Here is a 19,073-nt window from a genome sequence, read left to right as displayed (position 1 = left end):
GACTAAGATACTGCCTTAATGGTACCTCATACCAGTCAGGGTAAAAAAATATATATATACTGTATATAGATTGAGTGGGGATAAACATTGGAGAAACTGTGATGAAAGAGGAGATTTTATGTATACACGGTGCATATGTCCAGTCATTAGAAAGTACTGGGATACAATTCATAACCAAATACCACAGGTTGTGGGATATTTCTTACTAAACGATCCTTTGGTAATCCTCCTGTGGCTTTCTAATGGGGAAATGGTCACACAAAAGGAAATCAATCTCATCTGCTAATAGCTGCTATGCTACTGATATGATAGCCGCTCACTAGAAAAAGAAAAAAGTCCAACCCTACAGGAGGAGGCATAGCTCAGTGGTTTGAGCACTGGCCTGCTAAACCCAGGGTTGTGAGTTCAATCCTTGATGGGGCCATTTAGGGATCTGGGGCAAAAATCTGTCTGGGGATTTGTCCTGCTCTGAAAGGGGGTTGGACTAGATGACCTCCTGAGGTCCCTTCCAACCCATATATTCTATGAAAACAACATGAGAGAGTTATTATGGAAAAATTAATGAACCAATTATATACCCAGCAAAAGAAACAGAGAATAGATATTAAATATTTGGTTACCATTTACTGAAAAAAATCAACAAAGTACATTCACTTGCAAGAAACTCCAGCATGTGTCCAAATTTTTGGAATGTTAATATTTGATATTTCTAGTCTGCTAAATGTGTAATCAGAGATTTCACTTAAAAAAAAATCAACCCGTCGTAGATGATGTAATGATGCTCACTCTAATATGGCAACACCTTGTCAAATCTGATGACCACAGTTCTGCATAATGTCTCTTTAAACAAATGCTCACTATTGTAATGGTTACTGTTTTGTTTCTGATATTTACATGGCAAAGATTTGTAAGCCTGTTAATACTTTCTAAATAAATAAGTAGTAAAAAAAAGGGAACAACCCAACAAAACATACAAGATATTTATACATGATGCTCATTTTATGATTATTTGTTGAACGTTTGGCACTAAAGAATAAGAGAAGACATGGTAATTGGCCTATGCTATTTACAATCTACCTTAGACGAGTACACTCTTCAAGCACTGCTTATTTCCCCTATTCCTTCCTCTTCCCCAGATGATGGGTTAACAGTGAAAGTCTTCATGGAAGAATTATTTTTAAAAAGATGGGATCTCAAGGAAGAGAGGGTAGCCCTTTAATACAAAGTTGGGAGAATGGTCCAAATACCAGTAATAGAGGTAAATAGGCTCCCTGCATTATTTGCTTTAAATTCTGTTGCCTTGCTGTACAGTTCAGAACAGTGCTACTTACCAGAAAAGAACTAAATACAATGTAAAAAACATACTTCAGTTCCACAAAGATGTCATATTGTTAACCCTGGAAACTAAAAATTATATCCACAAAACAAGAGAAATAGTCTATGGCAGTCGTGGCTTCCTTTAGACTGCCCCCACCTCCAGAATGCCTCAGTCCTGCTCTGGAGGAACTGCTTCCATGATCCATGCAGTGCTCGACTTCTCTAGCCTGGTCTACACTAGCATTTTGTTGGAAGTATCCCAGCACCGTACTACCACTGACTGCAGCTACAGTGGAAGCACTAATATAAACAGGGCACAAGTGCATATACCACAGTGTTGTTTAAACCTACTGCAAGCAAGGCTAGAACTCAGACACTGAAAAAAAAAAAAAAAAAAAAAAAAAAAAAAAAAAAAAAAAGCCTGATACCTGTTTAACCCAGCCCCAGGGGATAAAGCATGAGTGGGAAATTGCCCAAAAAATGCAACTGCAAAGAAAGCCTCTGGAGTGGCAACAAGGATGACATCCAGAATATATCTTCTGAGGAGCTATAGTGAGACCAACTATTTGTTTCATAAACGACAAACAACACTGTGACAATAAATTGTAGTCACTATGGACTCAGCTGAAATTAAACCAGTTACCTAGATGTGAACTGCTTTGTTTCTATCTCCAGATCTTCATGTTATTTTAAAAGTGAACATATATAGTGAGATGCACAAGTCTAGCTGCTGCTTTTTGCACTTTTTACATACATGCAAGACAGACTTCTCAATTCTACAGTTCATTGATAAAGCAGCCACACAGGTAAATACAATGTTACCTGGAGTTGAGGGAGGATGTTGCTCTTGTGGCTTCTCCTGTGACAAGAGCCCCAGGTAGCTGAGAACAACATATTTTGTTTCATAGTGAAATCCTACAGGCACAGCAGTAGAGGACGCCATTGGATTGACTTGCAATGCTCCACAGGGTTAATGGTGCACGTAGTTTTTCTTCTGGCTAAGAGGGGAAGACTGAAAGAGAGAAGATTAATTTTTTTTGTAAACAAGAGCAGAAATCCATACTCCCTATTACAGTAAGAGCAATCACACCCCAGGATTCTGCTAAAGACTCTTAAGAGCTTCCATCTCAATACCCTATGGAGAATTTATAACTGCCGTTTCCATTTGCTTAGGGTGAAGCTTTGCCTACTAACGCCTCAGTCCAAGACAACATTTCTTTCCTTTCTTTTCCACTCCAGTATCATCCAAAAATATATGGCTGGATTAAAATGGAAAAGGGGATGGTGGGCGCTCTCTTACTTGCTTCAGACTGGAGAAACTTTTGTTTATAAAGGAACACAGTTAACTGGAAGACTAAGCTTAAAAGAGTTTAAGACCAGTTTGTTTCTACACATACATGAATTCGCCTGACATTTTTGTGGCTTTCTAATCACTTGCCTACGAAGTAAGAAACCACAAATTTTCTATTTTCATAAATGTTTTTCTCTTCCCCTGTTGCTGTGTGACAGACCAGCAGCAACAGAGAAAACTGATTATAGTGGAACTGCAAATCTGGGAACCTACAAAGTGCTGTTAAGTGCAGGAAAACTAACAGAAAGATTTCTCTCTCTAATCTCTCATTTATAGTAATCATTGTTTATGCTTGTAACAATAAATTTTCAAATTGTGGTTTTTAAGCCAATAGTATATCTCTAAACTTAAAACTGTGTAGTTCACTACTGCTTAGTTAGGGCCTTTACACAGGGTTTGAGAAGTTTACTTACCAATAACTGATAAGATAGTTTCACTTTGCTGTCTTGTCTCACACATTAGTTAGAGAGAAACTGACAGAACCTTGGCCTGTTTCACTACTGCCTGTAGTGCAGCCATGAAGTTCACCAGACTTGTGAATTTCATGTTGCAGCTGCTCCATAATGTTCCCTTTAGATACAATATCAGGAAACGGTGGGGGAGTAAGGGTGGAGAGAGAGCTCTCCTCTCCCCAATCCTTACTTCCCTGGGAACAGCTGAAATTTTTGTTGTTTCTGCTGCTTCTCATAAGATTCCAGCACTGCTGCTACTCACACCTTATTGCACAATTAAACTGACAGTGGTCATCTCTCATTCACTTTAGTGTTCAAACAGCAGGAGCACATGGTTAACAGAGGAAAGGAATTCCACACCCTTTACTGGTGTCTCCCTCTGCAGGTGGGAGGGCATCTCCCTGACCAGTAGCAGGTTACGAGACTGAATTTCTCAGCCAGGCACTGTCCCTCGATGAGACAGAGATCCAAATATCTTCAATATAAACATCTGGCTGATCAACTTTTCCATTCCTACTACTTTTATGTATTTCACTTTATAAACCAGGGGTAGGCAACCTATGGCATTGGTGCCAAAGGCGACACGCGAGCTGATTTTCAGTGGCACTCACACTGCCCGGGTCCTGGCCACCGGTCCGGGGGGGCTCTGCATTTTAATTTAATTTTAAATGAAGCTTCTTAAACATTTTGAAACCTTATTAACTTTATATACAACAATAGTTTAGTTATATATTATAGACTTTTAGAAAGAGATCTTCTAAAAACCTTAAAATGTATTACTGGCACGCAAAATCTTAAATTAGAGTGAATAAATGAAGACTCGGCACAGCACTTCTGAAAGGTTGCCGACCCTTGTTATAAACGCTCAAATGAGAGAAAAATTATCTCTCTTGACCTGACATTTTTTAAAGTATGACAGCTGAGAAAGGGTAGCAACGAAAAAATTTCTGAGATTTCGATCTGAGATCTGGTAAAGAAAAGAGGTTCAAGGCAGATTTTAAAAAGATTTAGACTATTAGTGCCTATTTACTTATTTAAGTAAAATGAAGTGTGGATAACTATTTCCAATGGGAATCTAGTCAAGCAGCACAAGGAAGCCAACCACAATGGTCAGGGAATTCACGATCAATTTTAAAAGTTAAAAAGCTCTCAATTGCTTCAAATGGTTATTTCCAAACTATAAGTAGTGCATGTTTTGCTGCTAGAGTGGACATCTAATGATGAAGCTGACAGTACACTCCAAAGATGATGGAGGCTACAGAAACAGCTATTTGACGGGTTCTGAATAGTTCTATCACTGTCAGGACTAGTGTGACAATTACTTTTAGCTAAAAACAGCACCAAATTTAATGGTACAAATCTGATTAGATTTATAGTAATGAAATCTTGTGAAAAACAGAGCACTACTTTAGGAGCCTTTTAGGCCATTCCTACTGTTTACATTTCAGAATGCCTTGTGATCAGTACGGACAATGCATTACAGGGCCATAAGTACATTCCATCCGGCAAATGATGCCTTTAAAAGAAAAAAAAGTCTTCCTTTGTGTCCAAATGAGACATTAGAAGTAAGTTCTAAACCTCCTCATTATTGCAAAGGCAACCAAATTGTGGAAGATAAGCAAAAATAAAAGCTACACTGCTATAGAGCTGTTTTGAGGTAGTATGGAAAGGATAATAAATTTTACAATAAAAGATGCAAAAGGAAGGGAATCAGTGGGAAATCAGTTAAACTATTCCTTTTGATCTTTAATACTTTCAAACTCATTTAGTATTAAAAGCAGTGTGGAGATCACTTTCATTTAGACTATACTCCAGGAAGCCCTGCCTCCTCTTGTTTATTTCAGAATGCCTGGAATATTCCCCATGGTTGGCTCCTCTGCTGCAGAAATGACTGCAGCTGCAATTCATACACAAGACTAATGGTGAGATACTTTCGAGTCACTGGCATCTCTTCCCTCACATTCATAATCTTACATTTATACAGCACCTTTCATCCTCAAGTGCTTTATAGACAACACTGTAAATAATGCTACACCCAGCACTAACAGTTTCTGGGGTGGAACAGCAGCTGTTACACAACACACAACTACAGTACTACACGTTACGTGAAGAAAAGCACCACAGCTAATTAAAACTTCAAAGGAAATTTAGGCAGGCAGAGCATACTTTCATGAGATGGGATAAACCTTGTTATGGTTTGAGTTAAAACTGCACTGAAATTGATGGGAAAGATGCCACTCTTCATCAAGCGTTTCCCAACACATTATGGAGCTTTTGTTCAATACTGTTTCACAGAACACCCCAGGTTCCCACCATTTCCTGCAGCACTTACATGGTTCCTTGGAGATCGTCGATTTGCAAACTGAACTGTGCAGAATTGTGATTATCTTACACAACCTGAAAGAATTTCAAATGATATCTGGAGGAATCCAAGCACTATACTATATATCATTTAAGAACAATTTTTAACAGAGGATGAGGCACTATCCTTAGATGAGATATCTGAGCCAGCATAGAAAGGAAGGAAAAGAGTCCACCAATACACAAAGAATGGGACTCCGGGGTGGTACAGGGATCCACATACAAGACTTAAGCCTAATTCAAGAGAATTTCAGTACATGCTCAGCACCTCTGAAAAATCAGGTCATGGGTTGTTTGGAAAAGAGGTTAAAAATGTTTCCCTGTGGAGAGGATGAAAAAAAGAACTAGCCACATGTAAAAGATTTTGGGCACTCCAACACTACAGTGATGACAGCATAAGAACCTGTATAGAACACCGAACAGTAGGAGTCTTCAGCTTTGCTGAGAAAACATCAGTGACAAACTTCAGAATCCAAAAGGTAGCATGTCAGAGTTATTGGTTGTTGCTGAAGAAGGGCCTACAATACAATAATGTGATTACTCATTTTGATTATGGTGGTTTATAGTTAAGATTTTTTTCATTTATGAAGTGAAATAGAAAATACTGATTCTCATACTGCAGGCTTCACAGAAAAGGCCAGTTTTTAGAGTAAATTAAAAGACAAGAGAAGTGACAAGGCAAACCAGAGCAGAGGAGGGACAGAGGGTTAGGGTTAGAGAGGAAAAAGGAGCAGATACACTTATAAGAGAAGCAGACAAAATGTTTATCAAGGCTGGCATCATTTCTGGAGCAGAGGAAACAGAGCTCAACGTAAGAGCCGAGGTCAAATAAGCAGAGAATAGTGTTATGAAATGCCTTAAAAGAAAGGGGGGGGGGGGAATTTAAATGGATGCAATGGATTTAACACAAGAACAAGAGACTGATTGCTCCTTATCAAAACAAAATGCAAGGGCTCAAATTCATTATTGTGAATGGCTAACAATACCGTTACTTCACAAAACCCAATACCCATTAAAATCTCTACTTCTATTCAAGTTTGTGACCCATACTCCTCTCTCCCCACCCCGCATCAAGAAAAACCTCCATTATCTGTTTGACATGGGCTCAGCCATTCAACTGACCTGCGAACTGGTGTGGTCAGCCAAACTGACATTTCCTCATGCAGTCTGTCGCATCCTAATCTGTAGCAGGGTCATACATCAATTACATGATAACACACAAGCTACCCAATGAATACAATGTTTATAATCCTCTGGTGAAGGGGCTTTGCTATGTTTTAGCCCTCGCTTATTAGACGGGATTTCAGTGCACATTCAGCTTTCCATTTGCCTTACTAAACTTACAGTCAATATGCAGCTGTATTGAACTACTGTATTAAAGTACACTCTGCCAGATGTCACCAAGATTCACTGGGTATCCATTTAACTGTTATGGATCAGAGACCCACCTTATGCGTTTATAGCGACACTAACAGAATATTACAGGTTTTTTATTGCCAGGTTTATAAAGGATAATGGGAGACTACCCCCCCTTACAGCAGTCTATTTAACACTCTAGGGCCTTGGCTACACTGGCAATTCACAGCACTGCACTTGCGGCACTCAGGGATGTGAAAAAACACACCCCCCCTGAGCGCAGCGAGTGCAGCGCTGTAAAGCGCCAGCGTAATCAGCGCCTGCAGCGCTACACGCTCGCTCGCAGCGCTGCAAGCTATTCCCCTCGGAGAGGTGGAGTATTTGCAGCTGGCGCGACTACACTCGCACTTCACAGAGCTGCCGCTACAATCTGCGAGTGTAGCCAAGGCCTAGAAAAACACAGCCTCAAGTGTAGCAGCCCTGTTACGGCTTGTGTTCACTGCATAGTTAACTGAAGTTATAACTCAAGTGTTGCATCTAAAGTTGCTGGTCCACCAGGGGGTCTAGTTTACGGCTTGAGTAAGCACAGCTTGTCAGCTGCTAATACAATCACTCTGGGCTCTTCAAGTATTTTTTTTGCAGTGTGGCCACTCTCACTCAAGCTAGGCTAACCTGAGTGATCGCTACAGCGATGACATAGCCTTAAAATTAAAATGATTTTTAAAGCAGCACACTTTTGAAATATTCCACAATTCTGAGCCCTCTCTCCAGCATAATACTTCAAAATAGTTATGAGTCTCCGTTCAGCCAGTTCACCCATTACACTTTATATCGCACCTTAATCTAAAATGTTGTATTTACATTGCACTTTTTATTAAAAACAACAGATCCCAAGGAGCTTCACTGGTCATAAACATTTGAAGATCATTCCCCGTACCAGCACAACAAGAAAGTCAGTGAAATGCTCTACAAGTTCAGAGAAGCATTGCAAGACAATTTTGAACTGAAACTATAAGAGTGGACTAGTGTAGTGGTTTTCAAACTGGGGCCCGAGTACTCCAGGGGTCCGCAAGTCCTGTCCGAGGCCACCTCCCCCCTCCAAGTGCCTCCTGCACACTGCAGGGGAAGGGGTAGAAAAGGCAGGGAAGAGAAGGGGCAGGAGTGGGGGTTGAGCATCCCTGGGGAAAATAAAAACCAGCTTGGGGATCCGGTACAAATTTTAAATCAAAATAGGGGTCCTCAGGCTGCTAAAGTTTCAGAACCACTGGACTAGTGAATTGATTTAAATCAAGGTATTAAAATCATTATTTAAATCACCAAGTGGAAAACTTTGATTTTAATAATCAATTTTAATCAACTTTTCCATTTATATGTCAGTTATTTTCTAAAGCAGTGGTCCCCAAACTTTTTACCTCATGCCCCCCTGCTTACCCCTGTCGGCACCCCCCTCCCACCAAGCCAGGAGTGGGGCTACAGCTCAGGGGGGTGCAGGGGACATGGACGGGGTAAAGGGGCCAAGGCTGGAGGCAGGAGAGGAGCCTTGGCCGGGGCTGGCAGCCCGGGCCCCTAGGCGTGGAACTGGGGCCAGGAACAGAGCTGGGTGGTGATCCCTCCTGACGTGGGGGCTGGACTGGGCCCCAGTCGCGCACCCGCAGTTTGGGGACCTCCATTCTAAAGAAAGGTGTATTCTCACTGGTTTTTGTAACCATTAAAACACGTTTATTAACAACTAAATAGAGCCTTTACGCTACATCTGGTACATCTTGTTGCTACATTGAAGGGTACATTATAACTACATATATTTGTTTAAGAAATTATATAGCTTAATATTTTCAGATTCTTATTAATTGTACACTTTTAGTATGTTAGGAAACAGTTAATGATGTATTGCTTATTTGCAACATAATTAACTTTTTGCTCACGATTTGTGTCAAGCTGCATTCGGGTCATAGCTGGAATTTAAATGCACAAAACAGCATATAAATTTATTTTTATTAACAAAACAACCTTATATGTTTTGGATACCTAAACTTCTCTTATCAGAACATGTTTCACATTTACAACTAAATACTAAGTTTAGGTCTTAACATTTTATATTAAATTCAGATTTCATTTTCAACAGGTTTATTTTTCAAAAGAAAAAATGTAATTTAAATAACAAAATCAAGAAATCCAATTTAAATCACTTTTTTCCACCCTGGTTCAACCTGGCAGTATTGGTCTCTGAGAATGTCTCCTTCATCTGCTAGAATTCCCCATAGCACCTGCTTTTGCAGGAGTTTGAAAATAACCACACACATCTTGAGGTATTGCTACTCTGGCCTCATCTACACTGTGTGTGTTACAGCAGCATAACTAAGGTGCCATAGTTCCGTTGCTGTCTCCCATAGTGCAGATGCAGACTACAGCAACGGAAAGGGTTTTTCACGCTGTAGGAACTCCACCTCCCCAAGCAATGGCACCCTAGGTTGACGGAAGTATTCTTCCATTGACTTAGCTGCATCCATACCAGAGGTTCAGTTGGTAGAGCTATGGTGCTCAGATGTGGATTTTTCACACCCTTTAGCACCGTAGCTATGTCAACCTATGTTTTAGGAGTAGACCAGGCCTAAGGCTGGGTCTACACTACCCGCCTGAATCGGTGGGTAGAAATCGACCTCTCGGGGATCGATTTATCGCGTCCCGTTGGGACGCGACAATCAATCCCCGAATCGACGCTCTTACTCCACCAGCGGAGGTGGGAGTAAGCGCCGTCGATGGGAAGCCGCAGAGGTCGATTTTGCCGCCGTCCCTACAGCGGGGTAAGTCGGCTGCGATACGTCGAATTCAGCTACGCTATTCGCGTAGCTGAATTTGCGTATCTTAAATCGACCCCCCCCCTTGTAGTGTAGATGTAGCCTAAGTGACACTAACTGGTTTTAAGTATCAGAGGGGTAGCCGTGTTAGTTTGAATCTGTAAAAAGCAACAGAGGGTCCTGTGGCACCTTTAAGACTAACAGAAGTATTGGGAGCATAAGCTTTTGTGAGTAAGAACCTCACTTCTTCAGATGCAAGTCTTGCATCTGAAGAAGTGAGGTTCTTACCCACGAAAGCTTATGCTCCCAATACTTCTGTTGGTCTTAAAGGTGCCACAGGACACTCTGTTGCTTTTAACTGGTTTTAGTAAATGGTCAAAAATTCATCAGAATTTAAACATTTCAGTTCCTACTGGAAATGAATCAATATTTCATCTATTACTATTTCTCAAGTTGTTTTGTAGTGGTATTGTAGTCATGTTGGTCCCAGGACAGGTAGGTGAAGTAATATCTTTCATTGGACCAGCTTCTGTTGGTGAAAGAGACAAGTTTTGGAGCTACACAGAGCTCTTCTTCAAAGTTCAGTGTAGCTGGAAACCTTGTCTCTTTCACCAGTGAAGCTGGTCCAATAAAAGATATTACCTCACCCATCTTGTCTCTGTTTCTCAAGTGACACTTAATAGATGGAAGTACTTGAAAAACAGTAAAAAGTTCTGTGGTAGTCATTTATTTGGGGTGTGGTTTTAGTTAACCTTATAATGCTCATTTAATTACATTCTCCCATACACAAATGGTTTGATTTTTTTAAAAGAACAATTAAATGACCTAATGAAGAGGTTCTCAACCTTTTGCAAACTTTGACCTTAAACCATGATGTTGATAAATCATTAAAACTCTAATTTCCTTTAAGTATTACAGTTTTCACTCATTTTTAGTAGTTTGCAATGCCATTTAATTTCATGTTGCATAAATTAAGAATAGTTAAAACATAAGTTAATCAACTGGTATATTAGTTTAAAAACATTCACACAAGTATAGTCAGTGGGATAGCTGCACAGTCCTTTCAGAATGCACAGATACTCTAGTGGTGAGTGAGGTATAAATACCTCTATAGATAGAGAAATGTCAAGAGGGAAATCAAAGCAATAAGTCAGTCAGTAAGGTAGGAATGAACAGAAATCATATGCCTGTATGCTATATCAGCACACGCACTCCAATGCAGGCACATATACCTGTGCAGCCAATAGTCACATCCTTTGGCCACCTGATCTACATGCTACCGAATCATTTGCCATTCAGATCCTCCACACTATTCCTTGTGTTTACATTTTAAACTTCCCTCCAAAATTATCCATTAGAGATAGTTAGATATTTAATATTTCAATACTCAAAGCTCATTCACTTGCAAAAAAAAAAATAAACTGCACACCTGTCCAATTTATTTGAACTTAACATTTGATCGACATACCTGGTCTGGTAAATGTGTGTACAGAGATTTCACTCAGTTTAGTAAGATCACTAGAAATGGCATATTATGGGTGTTGTAATGATGCTCACTCTGGCCTTGGCTACACTTGGGAATTCACAGCGCTGCCATGCGAGTGTGGTCGCGCCGGCAGAGCTCTCTGGCAGCGCTGTATGTACCCCACCTCTCCGAGGAATCAGTCAGCCACGCCGCCATGGGGACCCGGTGCAGGAGGGGCCGAGCCGGGGCTCAGGACCTGCTCTCGGAAGGGCAGAGCGCGGGGCTGGGGAGGTGCCAGCCTAGGGCACGGCGGGGCCGCCAGCTGCAGCGCCAGCCTCCTCACCTGTGGCACCAGCGCTGCTGGGCGGCCGGGGGCGAGGGCGCCGGCCTCAGCGAGGAGCGCTCGGGCCAGCCTTCGCCCCGGGCCTCCGCTCAGTCAGCGCCGGGGGGGGGAAGAAGGGGCACGTCCTTCAGCCACCGCATCCCAAACAGTCCCCCGCGCGCAGACACAGGGGAGGGCGCGGGTCACACCGCAGGGCGCAGCCCCCTCCCCACCGAGAGGCGAGGCAACCAGTGGGGGGCGGGGAGGTGGTAGCTGGAGGGGCCTGGGGGGGGAGCTCCTCCCGCCCCGTCACCGGTACGGACACTGCCCCCCCGCCGCCGCGGCTCGCGGGCAGCTCGTGACCGCCCCTCCCCTCGCTCGTCCTCTCCCCCCTGTGAAAGTTCTCCAGGCACCGAGTCCGAACCCGGGGGGCGCCGCTCGGAACCGCCACCCTCCTCGCCACAAGCCGCACGCGCGCCGAGAAGGGGAGTGAGGGGCGCGCGCGTCGAGTGCAGACCCCTTACCTGAGTCTCGCGAGGCGGCGGCAGCGGACGCGCGGCGCTGCCTCCAACCTGTGCGTGCGCGCTGCGCTCCCAGCTGCCCTAAATTACAGACGCCGCCATGATGGAGGGGGGGGAGCGAAAGGGCATCAGGTAACGTTAGCGTGGTCACGTCACGGGGGAACCGGAAGGACAGTTCGCGTCGTGTGACCTCTACTCGGCGGCGATAGCAAACACCCTTCCGCGAGCCAATGGGTAACTTCCGCCTCGGTACCTGTCATGGCGGCGGTGAGGGAGGTTAGGTGTCCGTCTGACTCGCTGCCTCGATAGAGCCGGGCTGCCCCCGCTCAACGCGTGACACAGGCTCCCTCATGCACACCCCGCCAACCCGAGCGCACGGCCCTGTGCCCCAATCCCACTGCCTCTGCGACTCTCTGGTCCCACTGTCCTCGATGGGGATGGGCTTGTCCTGGCCCCGTGGCCCCACTGCCCCCAGTCCTCCTGGCCCTCTCACCCAACTGCCCCTCATGGAGCTGGGCTGGGATCATCTGTCCCTGCGTCCTCCTGTCTCATTAATATTTCCAATCTTTTAAATCTCTCTCTCAGCTCCAAAATCCAGAACAAAAAAAACACACTCCCTGCCCAACTCCACTTCACCAAAACGTGCTCTCCCACCCAACTAAAATATATGCCTCCCCACCCTGAGAAAACTAAGTGTCCCTACTGACTGTGCCAAAAATCGTCACCCAGCTGAGCAAATAATTCACCAGGGTGCAGCAAAAAAAGACATTGCATTGCAACACAGGGTTGCTTGCTATTATTTTTATTTGTTAAGCAGCAACTGCTTGGTCTATGTTGGTTAGAAAGGCACCGCTCCAAGAAGCAGCTTTTAATAATGCTCCCAAATGTAATAGGCACTACAAATGCTTCATGTGACCTGTAAACAGTCCACAAGTGGATCACTTGGAGAAAACTGACACCATCCCCAAACACCAAAGTAGTTGTCAGCCCTACTCAACAAGCTTAGGCCTGATCTACACTACAATCCATGCAACAAACCTCGATGCCAACTCTTCCCACATATCTACACCAGCGACACCATCACAGGACCTAACCAGATCAGCTACAACATCACCGGTTCATTCAACTGCACGTCCACCAATGTTATATACGCCATCATGTGCCAGCAATGCCCCTCTGCTATGTACATCAGCCAAACTGGACAGTCCCTACATAAAAGGAGAAATGGACACAAGTCAGATATTAGAAATGGCAATATACAAAAATCTATAGGAGAACACTTCAACCTCCCTGGACACACAATAGCAGATTTAAAGGTAGCCATCCTACAGCAAAAAAACTTCAGGACCAGACATCAAAGAGAAACCGCTGAGCTTCAGTTCATTTGCAAATTTGACACCATCAGCTCAGCATTAAACAAAGACTGTGAATGGCTAGCCAACTACAAAAGCAGCTTTTCCTCCCTTGGTGTTCACACCTCAACTGCTAGAAGAGGGCCTCATCCTCCCTGACTGAACTAACCTAGTTATCTCTAGACTGATTCTTGCATGCATATTTATACCTGCCTCTGGACATTTCCATTACATGCGTCTGACAAAGTAGGTATTCACCCACGAAAGCTTATGCTCCAATACATCTGTTAGTCTATAAGGTGCCACTGGACTCTTTGTTGCTTTTTACAGATCCAGACTAACACGGCTACCCCTCTCATACACTACAAACTTAGGTTGACATAAGCCACGTTAAGTCGATCTAGTAGTAGATGTGTTCACACTACTGAGTCCTTTCCATTGACCTAAGTAGCCTGTAAAGTCAACTTCTATACTCCATCTCCACGAGAGGCGTAGCGCTTGATTTGACATCCATGGGTCAACATGAGGATAGTGTAGACACTGTGTTGTGTAATTCAAATTAATTGGCCTCCAGGAGGTGTCCCACAGTGCTCCGCTGTGACCGCTCTGGAGAGTACTTTCAACTCCACTGCACCGTCAGCCAGGAAACAGACACTTTGCTGTTAAAGCCCTGGGAACTTTTGAATTTTAATTTCCTGTTTGATCAGCAGAGAGAGCTCGCCAGCACAACTAATCATGGAGACTCAAGGCTGCAAACACGCTCCAGCATAGAGTACACAGGAGGTGGTGGATCTTATTGCTGTCTGGGGAGAAGAATCTGTGCAGGCAGAGCTCCAGTCCAGCAGAAGAAACGCTGACATTTATGCCAAGATTGTGCAGGACATGGGGGAGAAGGGCTACACCAGGAACACGCAGCAGTGCCTCGTGAAAATAAAGGCGCGTACCAGAAGACAAGGGAGGCGAACAGTCGTTCTGGTTCTGCCCAACAGACCTGCCACTTTTATGAGGAGCTGCATGCGATTCTCAGCGACAACCGCACAACTACCCCACAATGCTCAGTAGATACCTCCCAGGAGCCCTGGGCAACCTCGAGCAACAATGAGGAGGACATGGTTGACAAGGAAGAGGAGGAAAATGTAAGGTAGGCAAGCGGAGGATCCATTCTTCCCAAAAGCCAAGAACTGTTTTTAACCCTGGAGCCCATCTCTTCACAGGACCAATTGGCAGCGGAGCATGATGCTGGGAAAGGTACCTCTTGTGAGTACACATTTCCAATCAAACTGTAGGGGTTACATGCTATTATTTGTTATGTTTAATCTGAACAAAAATGTAGATGTAGTGGGTATTGGTGGCCATTCCAGCTATGAAGAGGGTGCTGTCTGAAAAAGACTATTTATGTGCACGGGGATGGCGTGGGAATCTTCCATGGAGATCTCTAGGAAGTTTTCATGGAGGTACTCTGCAATCCTTTGCAGAAGGTTTTTGGGAAGGGCTGCCTTATTTTGTCTATCACAGTAGGCCACTTTCCCGCGCCACTCCAGTATTAACTCTACTGACATAATTGCAGCACACAGCATTCCAGCATAAGGACCAGGTCTGTACCCAGACGCTTGCAGCATCTGTTCCCTTGCCGCCCCTCTTACCCTCAGGAGAGTGATATCGCATAGGGTCACCTAGGAGAAACGGGGGGAAGTTTTCAATGCTAGCCCTTAAACCGCAAACAATTCAACAAGTAATCCATCCCCCATTTGGTGAAATATGAGTCATGCAACCACGCTTTCCCAAACGTGCCGTCATTGGAAGGGATCACTGTGTATTGCAAGCAGCACTGGGAAAAAAGGGGGGGAAGGGCTGTTTGTCTCCCTTCCCCCCTCCCTCCCGCCCCGCCCCAGTGCCATGCCACTTTTGTAACAAACTATTTGGGGGGGCTTTACACTGGTGCCTGTCCTCAAGCACCACCCAGGTTGCTATGGGAAAGGGGGCTTTTCTCAAGTTTCAACCTGTGATCCCAAGGATGTCTTCACAAAAGCAACAGCACAAGACCTCTTGCCCAGGCCTTGTGGCCTTACTCACCATGGCTGGAGCAGCAAACCGACTCTTGCAATAGCCGGTGGTTGTGATTATGTTGTGGCTTTCAGTGAAGTGTATTGAGGGGTGGTTTTTTTAATTAAAAAAAAAAAAAAACTTGCACCAGAAACAATGTATGCACTGTCAATGCTACCCTTGTGCTTTGCATTCCTTGCAGCTGAAACCTTGTCCCTCGGCGCATCCTCTACACCAGGACAGTGAGTTTCCCAGAGTAGAAGGCAGAAAAAGAAGACTTTGGAGGACATGTTCAGTGAGTTAATGCACGCCTCAGGGAGTTTCAAGACGGAGCTCAGAGCATGGAGGATCACACTGTCCGAGGACATGGACAGGGAGGACAGGAGAGCATGCAGGGAACAAGAGCGTGCCATGCAGGAAGAGATGCTGCGGATTATGAAGGAGCAGTCAGACATATTGAGGCATCTGGCTGAGGTTTAAGAAAGGCAGCTGGATGCTAGAGTCCCTCTGCAGCCTATGCTGAACCTGCTGCCATCATCGCCCAGGTCTATATCCTCCTCTCCCAAATGTCCTATGAGGCGCGGGGGAGGGCGAAGTTTGGTATCCCTTGCACTCAATGCCAGGGGAGGGTACAAGGACCAGAAGGTGCCCGTTCCTACACTTTTGATTGTTATTGTAGTGCAGGGTTTCTCAAACAGGGGTCGCCGCTTGTGTAGGGAAGCCCTTGGCGGGCTGGGCCGGTTTGTTTACCTGCCCCGTCCGCAGGTCTGGCCGATCGCGGCTCCCACTGGCCGCGGATCGCTGCTCCGGGCCAATGGGAGCTGCTGGCAGCAGCGTGGGCCTGGGACTTATTGGCCGCCTCTTCCATCAGCTTCCATTGGCCCGGAGCAGCGATCCGCGGCCAGTGGGAGCCGCGATCGGCCCGGCCCGCCAGGGGCTTTCCCTACACAAGCGGCGACCCCTGTTTGAGAAACCCTGTTGTAGTGCATCTGTAAGCAAGTTTTCCTTGTTTCTCCCCACACAGTGTTATCAGCCCTTTTGCCCCAGGTTATCTTACTTGTCTTTGTTGTCTCTGTGTGTTTGTGTGCATAATAAAACTTAAGGGATTGAGGAAAAAAGGCTCTGTATTCATTCAACACAAGGTGGTTGGTGGGGGTGGAGTTTACAGGGGAGAAAATGCAATAGAGGGGACAGTTTGGTAAGGAAGAACATAGATATGCATCCGAAGAAGTGGGCTGTAGTCCACGAAAGCTTATGCTCTAATAAATTTGTTAGTCTCTAAGGTGCCACAAGTCCTCCTGTTCTTCTTTTTGTAGATAAGTGTCACATTACTCTGGCTCATTGCTGAAACTGGCTTTCAAAACCTCATGGAGAGCAGAGCCCTTTGATGTGCTCTTCTTATTGCCCTGGTGTCTGGTTGCTCAAAATTGGCTGCCAGGTGATCTGCCTCAACCCCCTACCCTGGCAGAAACTTTTCTCCCTTTGTTTCAAAGATATTATGGAGCACAGAAGGTAGCAATAACAATGCAGATATTGCTTTCACTGAGGTCTAACCTAGTAAACAAACAGTGCCAGCAACTTTTATCAGGGGATAGCCATGTTTGTCTGTATCCACAAAAACAACAAGGAGTCTGAAGAAGTGAGTTTTTTTACTCACGAAAGCTTATGCCCAAATAAATCTGTTAGGATATGTCTACACTACAGGATTAATCTGAATTTACAGAATTCAATTTTTGGCAACTGATTTTATAAAGTCGAGTGTATGCGGCCACACTAAGCACATTAATTTGGCGATGTGCGTCCGAGGCTAGCATCGACTTCCAGAGCATTGCACTGTGGATAGCTATCCCATAGTTCCCGCAGTCTCCTCCACCCATTGGAATTCTGGGTTGAGATCCCAATGCCTGATGGGACAAAAAACATTGTCGCGGGTGGTTCTGGGTACATCCTTCCCCTCCCTCCAGGAAAGCAACAGCAGACAACCTTTTTGCGCCTTTTTCCTGGGTGAACAGTGCAGACACCATACCGCGGCAAGCACGGAGCCCGCTCAGCTCAAGACAGCAGTCATGAGCATTGTAAACATCTGGCGTGTTATCGTGCAGTTTATGCTGAACCAGAACCTGCAAAACCAGGCGACGAGGAGTAGTTCTGCTAGCACGGAATCCTCTCCCCATATAGCGATCAGATCCAGTACCTCCAGTACGGTCCATGCTGGTGCTCTTTTTCGATTCTTGGACTGCATGGTTACCTGTGCTGATGAGCTCTGCGTGGTCACCTGTGCTCTCCACGCTGGGCAAACAGGAAATGAAATTCAAAAGTTCGCAGGGCTTTTCCTGTCTACCTGGCCAGTGCATCCGAGTTCAGATTGCTGTCCAGAGCAATCACAATGGTGCACTGTGGGATAGCTCCCGGAGGCCAATACCGTCGAATTGCGGCCACACTAACCCTAATTCGAAATGGCAATACCGATTTCAGCACTATTCCCCTCGTCGGGGAGGAGTACAGATATCGATATTAAGAGCCCTTTATATCGAAGTAAAGGGCGTCGTCGTGTGGACGGGTGTAGGGTTAATTTGGTTTAACACTGCTAAATTCGAGATAAACTTGTAGTGTAGACCAGGCCTTAGTCTTTAAGGACTCCTAGCAACCTTTTAAACGTTGTGACAAAGTTCCTCCTCTATCTTGGTGGGTCCTGCAGTTATTGGCGGATTTTCTTGCCTCAGAGATTCACGATGTGGGTTGGGGAACAGCCCAGAGACCTTCCCCTCTAGAAGAACCCACAGTCCAGGTCAATTGGGAGGTTTGGGGGGGAAACCCGGGCCCGCCCTCTACTCTGGGTTCCAGCCCAGGGCCCTGTGGACTGCAGATGTCTATAGTGCTTCCTGTAACAGCTGCATGACAGCTACAACTCCCTGGGCTACTTCCCCATGGCCTCCTCCAAACACCTTCCTTATTCTCACCACAGGACCTTCCTCCTGGTGTCTGATAACGCTTGTGCTCCTCAGTCCTCCAGCAGCACACCCTCTCAGCTCCTTGCTCCCAGCTCCTCACACTCACACCACAAACTGAAGTGAACTCCTTTTAAAACCCAGGTGCCCTGATTAGCCTGCCTTAATTGATTCTAGCAGCTTTTTCTTAATTGGCTCCAGGTGTCCTAATTAGCCTGCCGGCCTTAACTGGTTCTAGCAGGTTCCTGATTACTCTAGTGCAGCCCCTTCTCTGGTCACTCAGGGAACAGAAAACTACTAATCCAGTGACCAGTATATTTGCCCTCTCCCAGACTCCTGTACCCCTCTGGTCTGGGTCTGTCACAACATCCAAAGGCACTTTCCACCATCATTCTGCACTTGCTCACCTATGGTTGAACCGGTCCTTACTGTTGTCCAGGCTGCCGATGTACAGCTTCATGAGCCATGGGAGCCCTGAAAACTTGGATCACAACAGATCCCACAGTAGATATACCCAGTCAAAATTGATGCCCCACTGACCGGTAGCAGTTTAGCATTGCAAGCTTCAGCAGAGCTATCACCACTCGTTTCTCCACTGTCAGAGCAGCTCTCATTTTAGTATTGCTGTGCTTCAGGGCTGGGGAAAGTTCTTCACGCAGTTCCTGGAAAGTGGCCTTACGCATTCAAAAGTTCTGCAGCCACTGCTCATCATCCCATAGCTGCATAACAATGTGGTCCCACCAGTCAATGCTTGTTTCCTGGGCCCAGAAACAGTGCTCTACCATGCCAA

The 19,073-nt window shown here is 45.1% G+C and overlaps 1 protein-coding gene across 10 annotated transcripts in view; it reads right to left on the bottom strand.

Moving 5' to 3' along the window:
- BCL2L13 (BCL2 like 13) overlaps positions 1-12,084 on the bottom strand; it is a 105,527-nt gene extending 93,443 nt beyond the window's left edge. For 5 of the 10 annotated variants that reach the window (XR_010598288.1, XM_065583294.1, XM_005288018.4 and 2 more), the window contains exons 1-2: positions 11,944-12,084; positions 2,140-2,329 (exon numbers count right to left, since the gene is read on the bottom strand). Coding sequence is in view for 9 of the 10 variants with exons in the window: in XM_065583294.1 (XP_065439366.1) it covers positions 2,140-2,260 (121 nt within the window). In the remaining variant the exon portion in view is untranslated. Of the gene's footprint in view, positions 1-2,139; positions 2,330-5,452; positions 5,513-6,603; positions 6,664-8,759; positions 8,790-11,100; positions 11,279-11,943 lie in introns of those variants that run through there. The other 5 variants (XM_042849514.2, XM_042849527.2, XM_065583265.1 and 2 more) reach the window with 4 other exon arrangements.
- Positions 12,085-19,073: the final 6,989 nt, after the last annotated feature.

Source organism: Chrysemys picta, chromosome 1 (genome assembly GCF_011386835.1).
Source record: "Chrysemys picta bellii isolate R12L10 chromosome 1, ASM1138683v2, whole genome shotgun sequence".
Taxonomy (NCBI): domain Eukaryota; kingdom Metazoa; phylum Chordata; order Testudines; family Emydidae; genus Chrysemys; species Chrysemys picta.
Note: the sequence above shows the minus strand (reverse complement) of the source record. Positions and strands in the feature narration are given on the sequence as shown.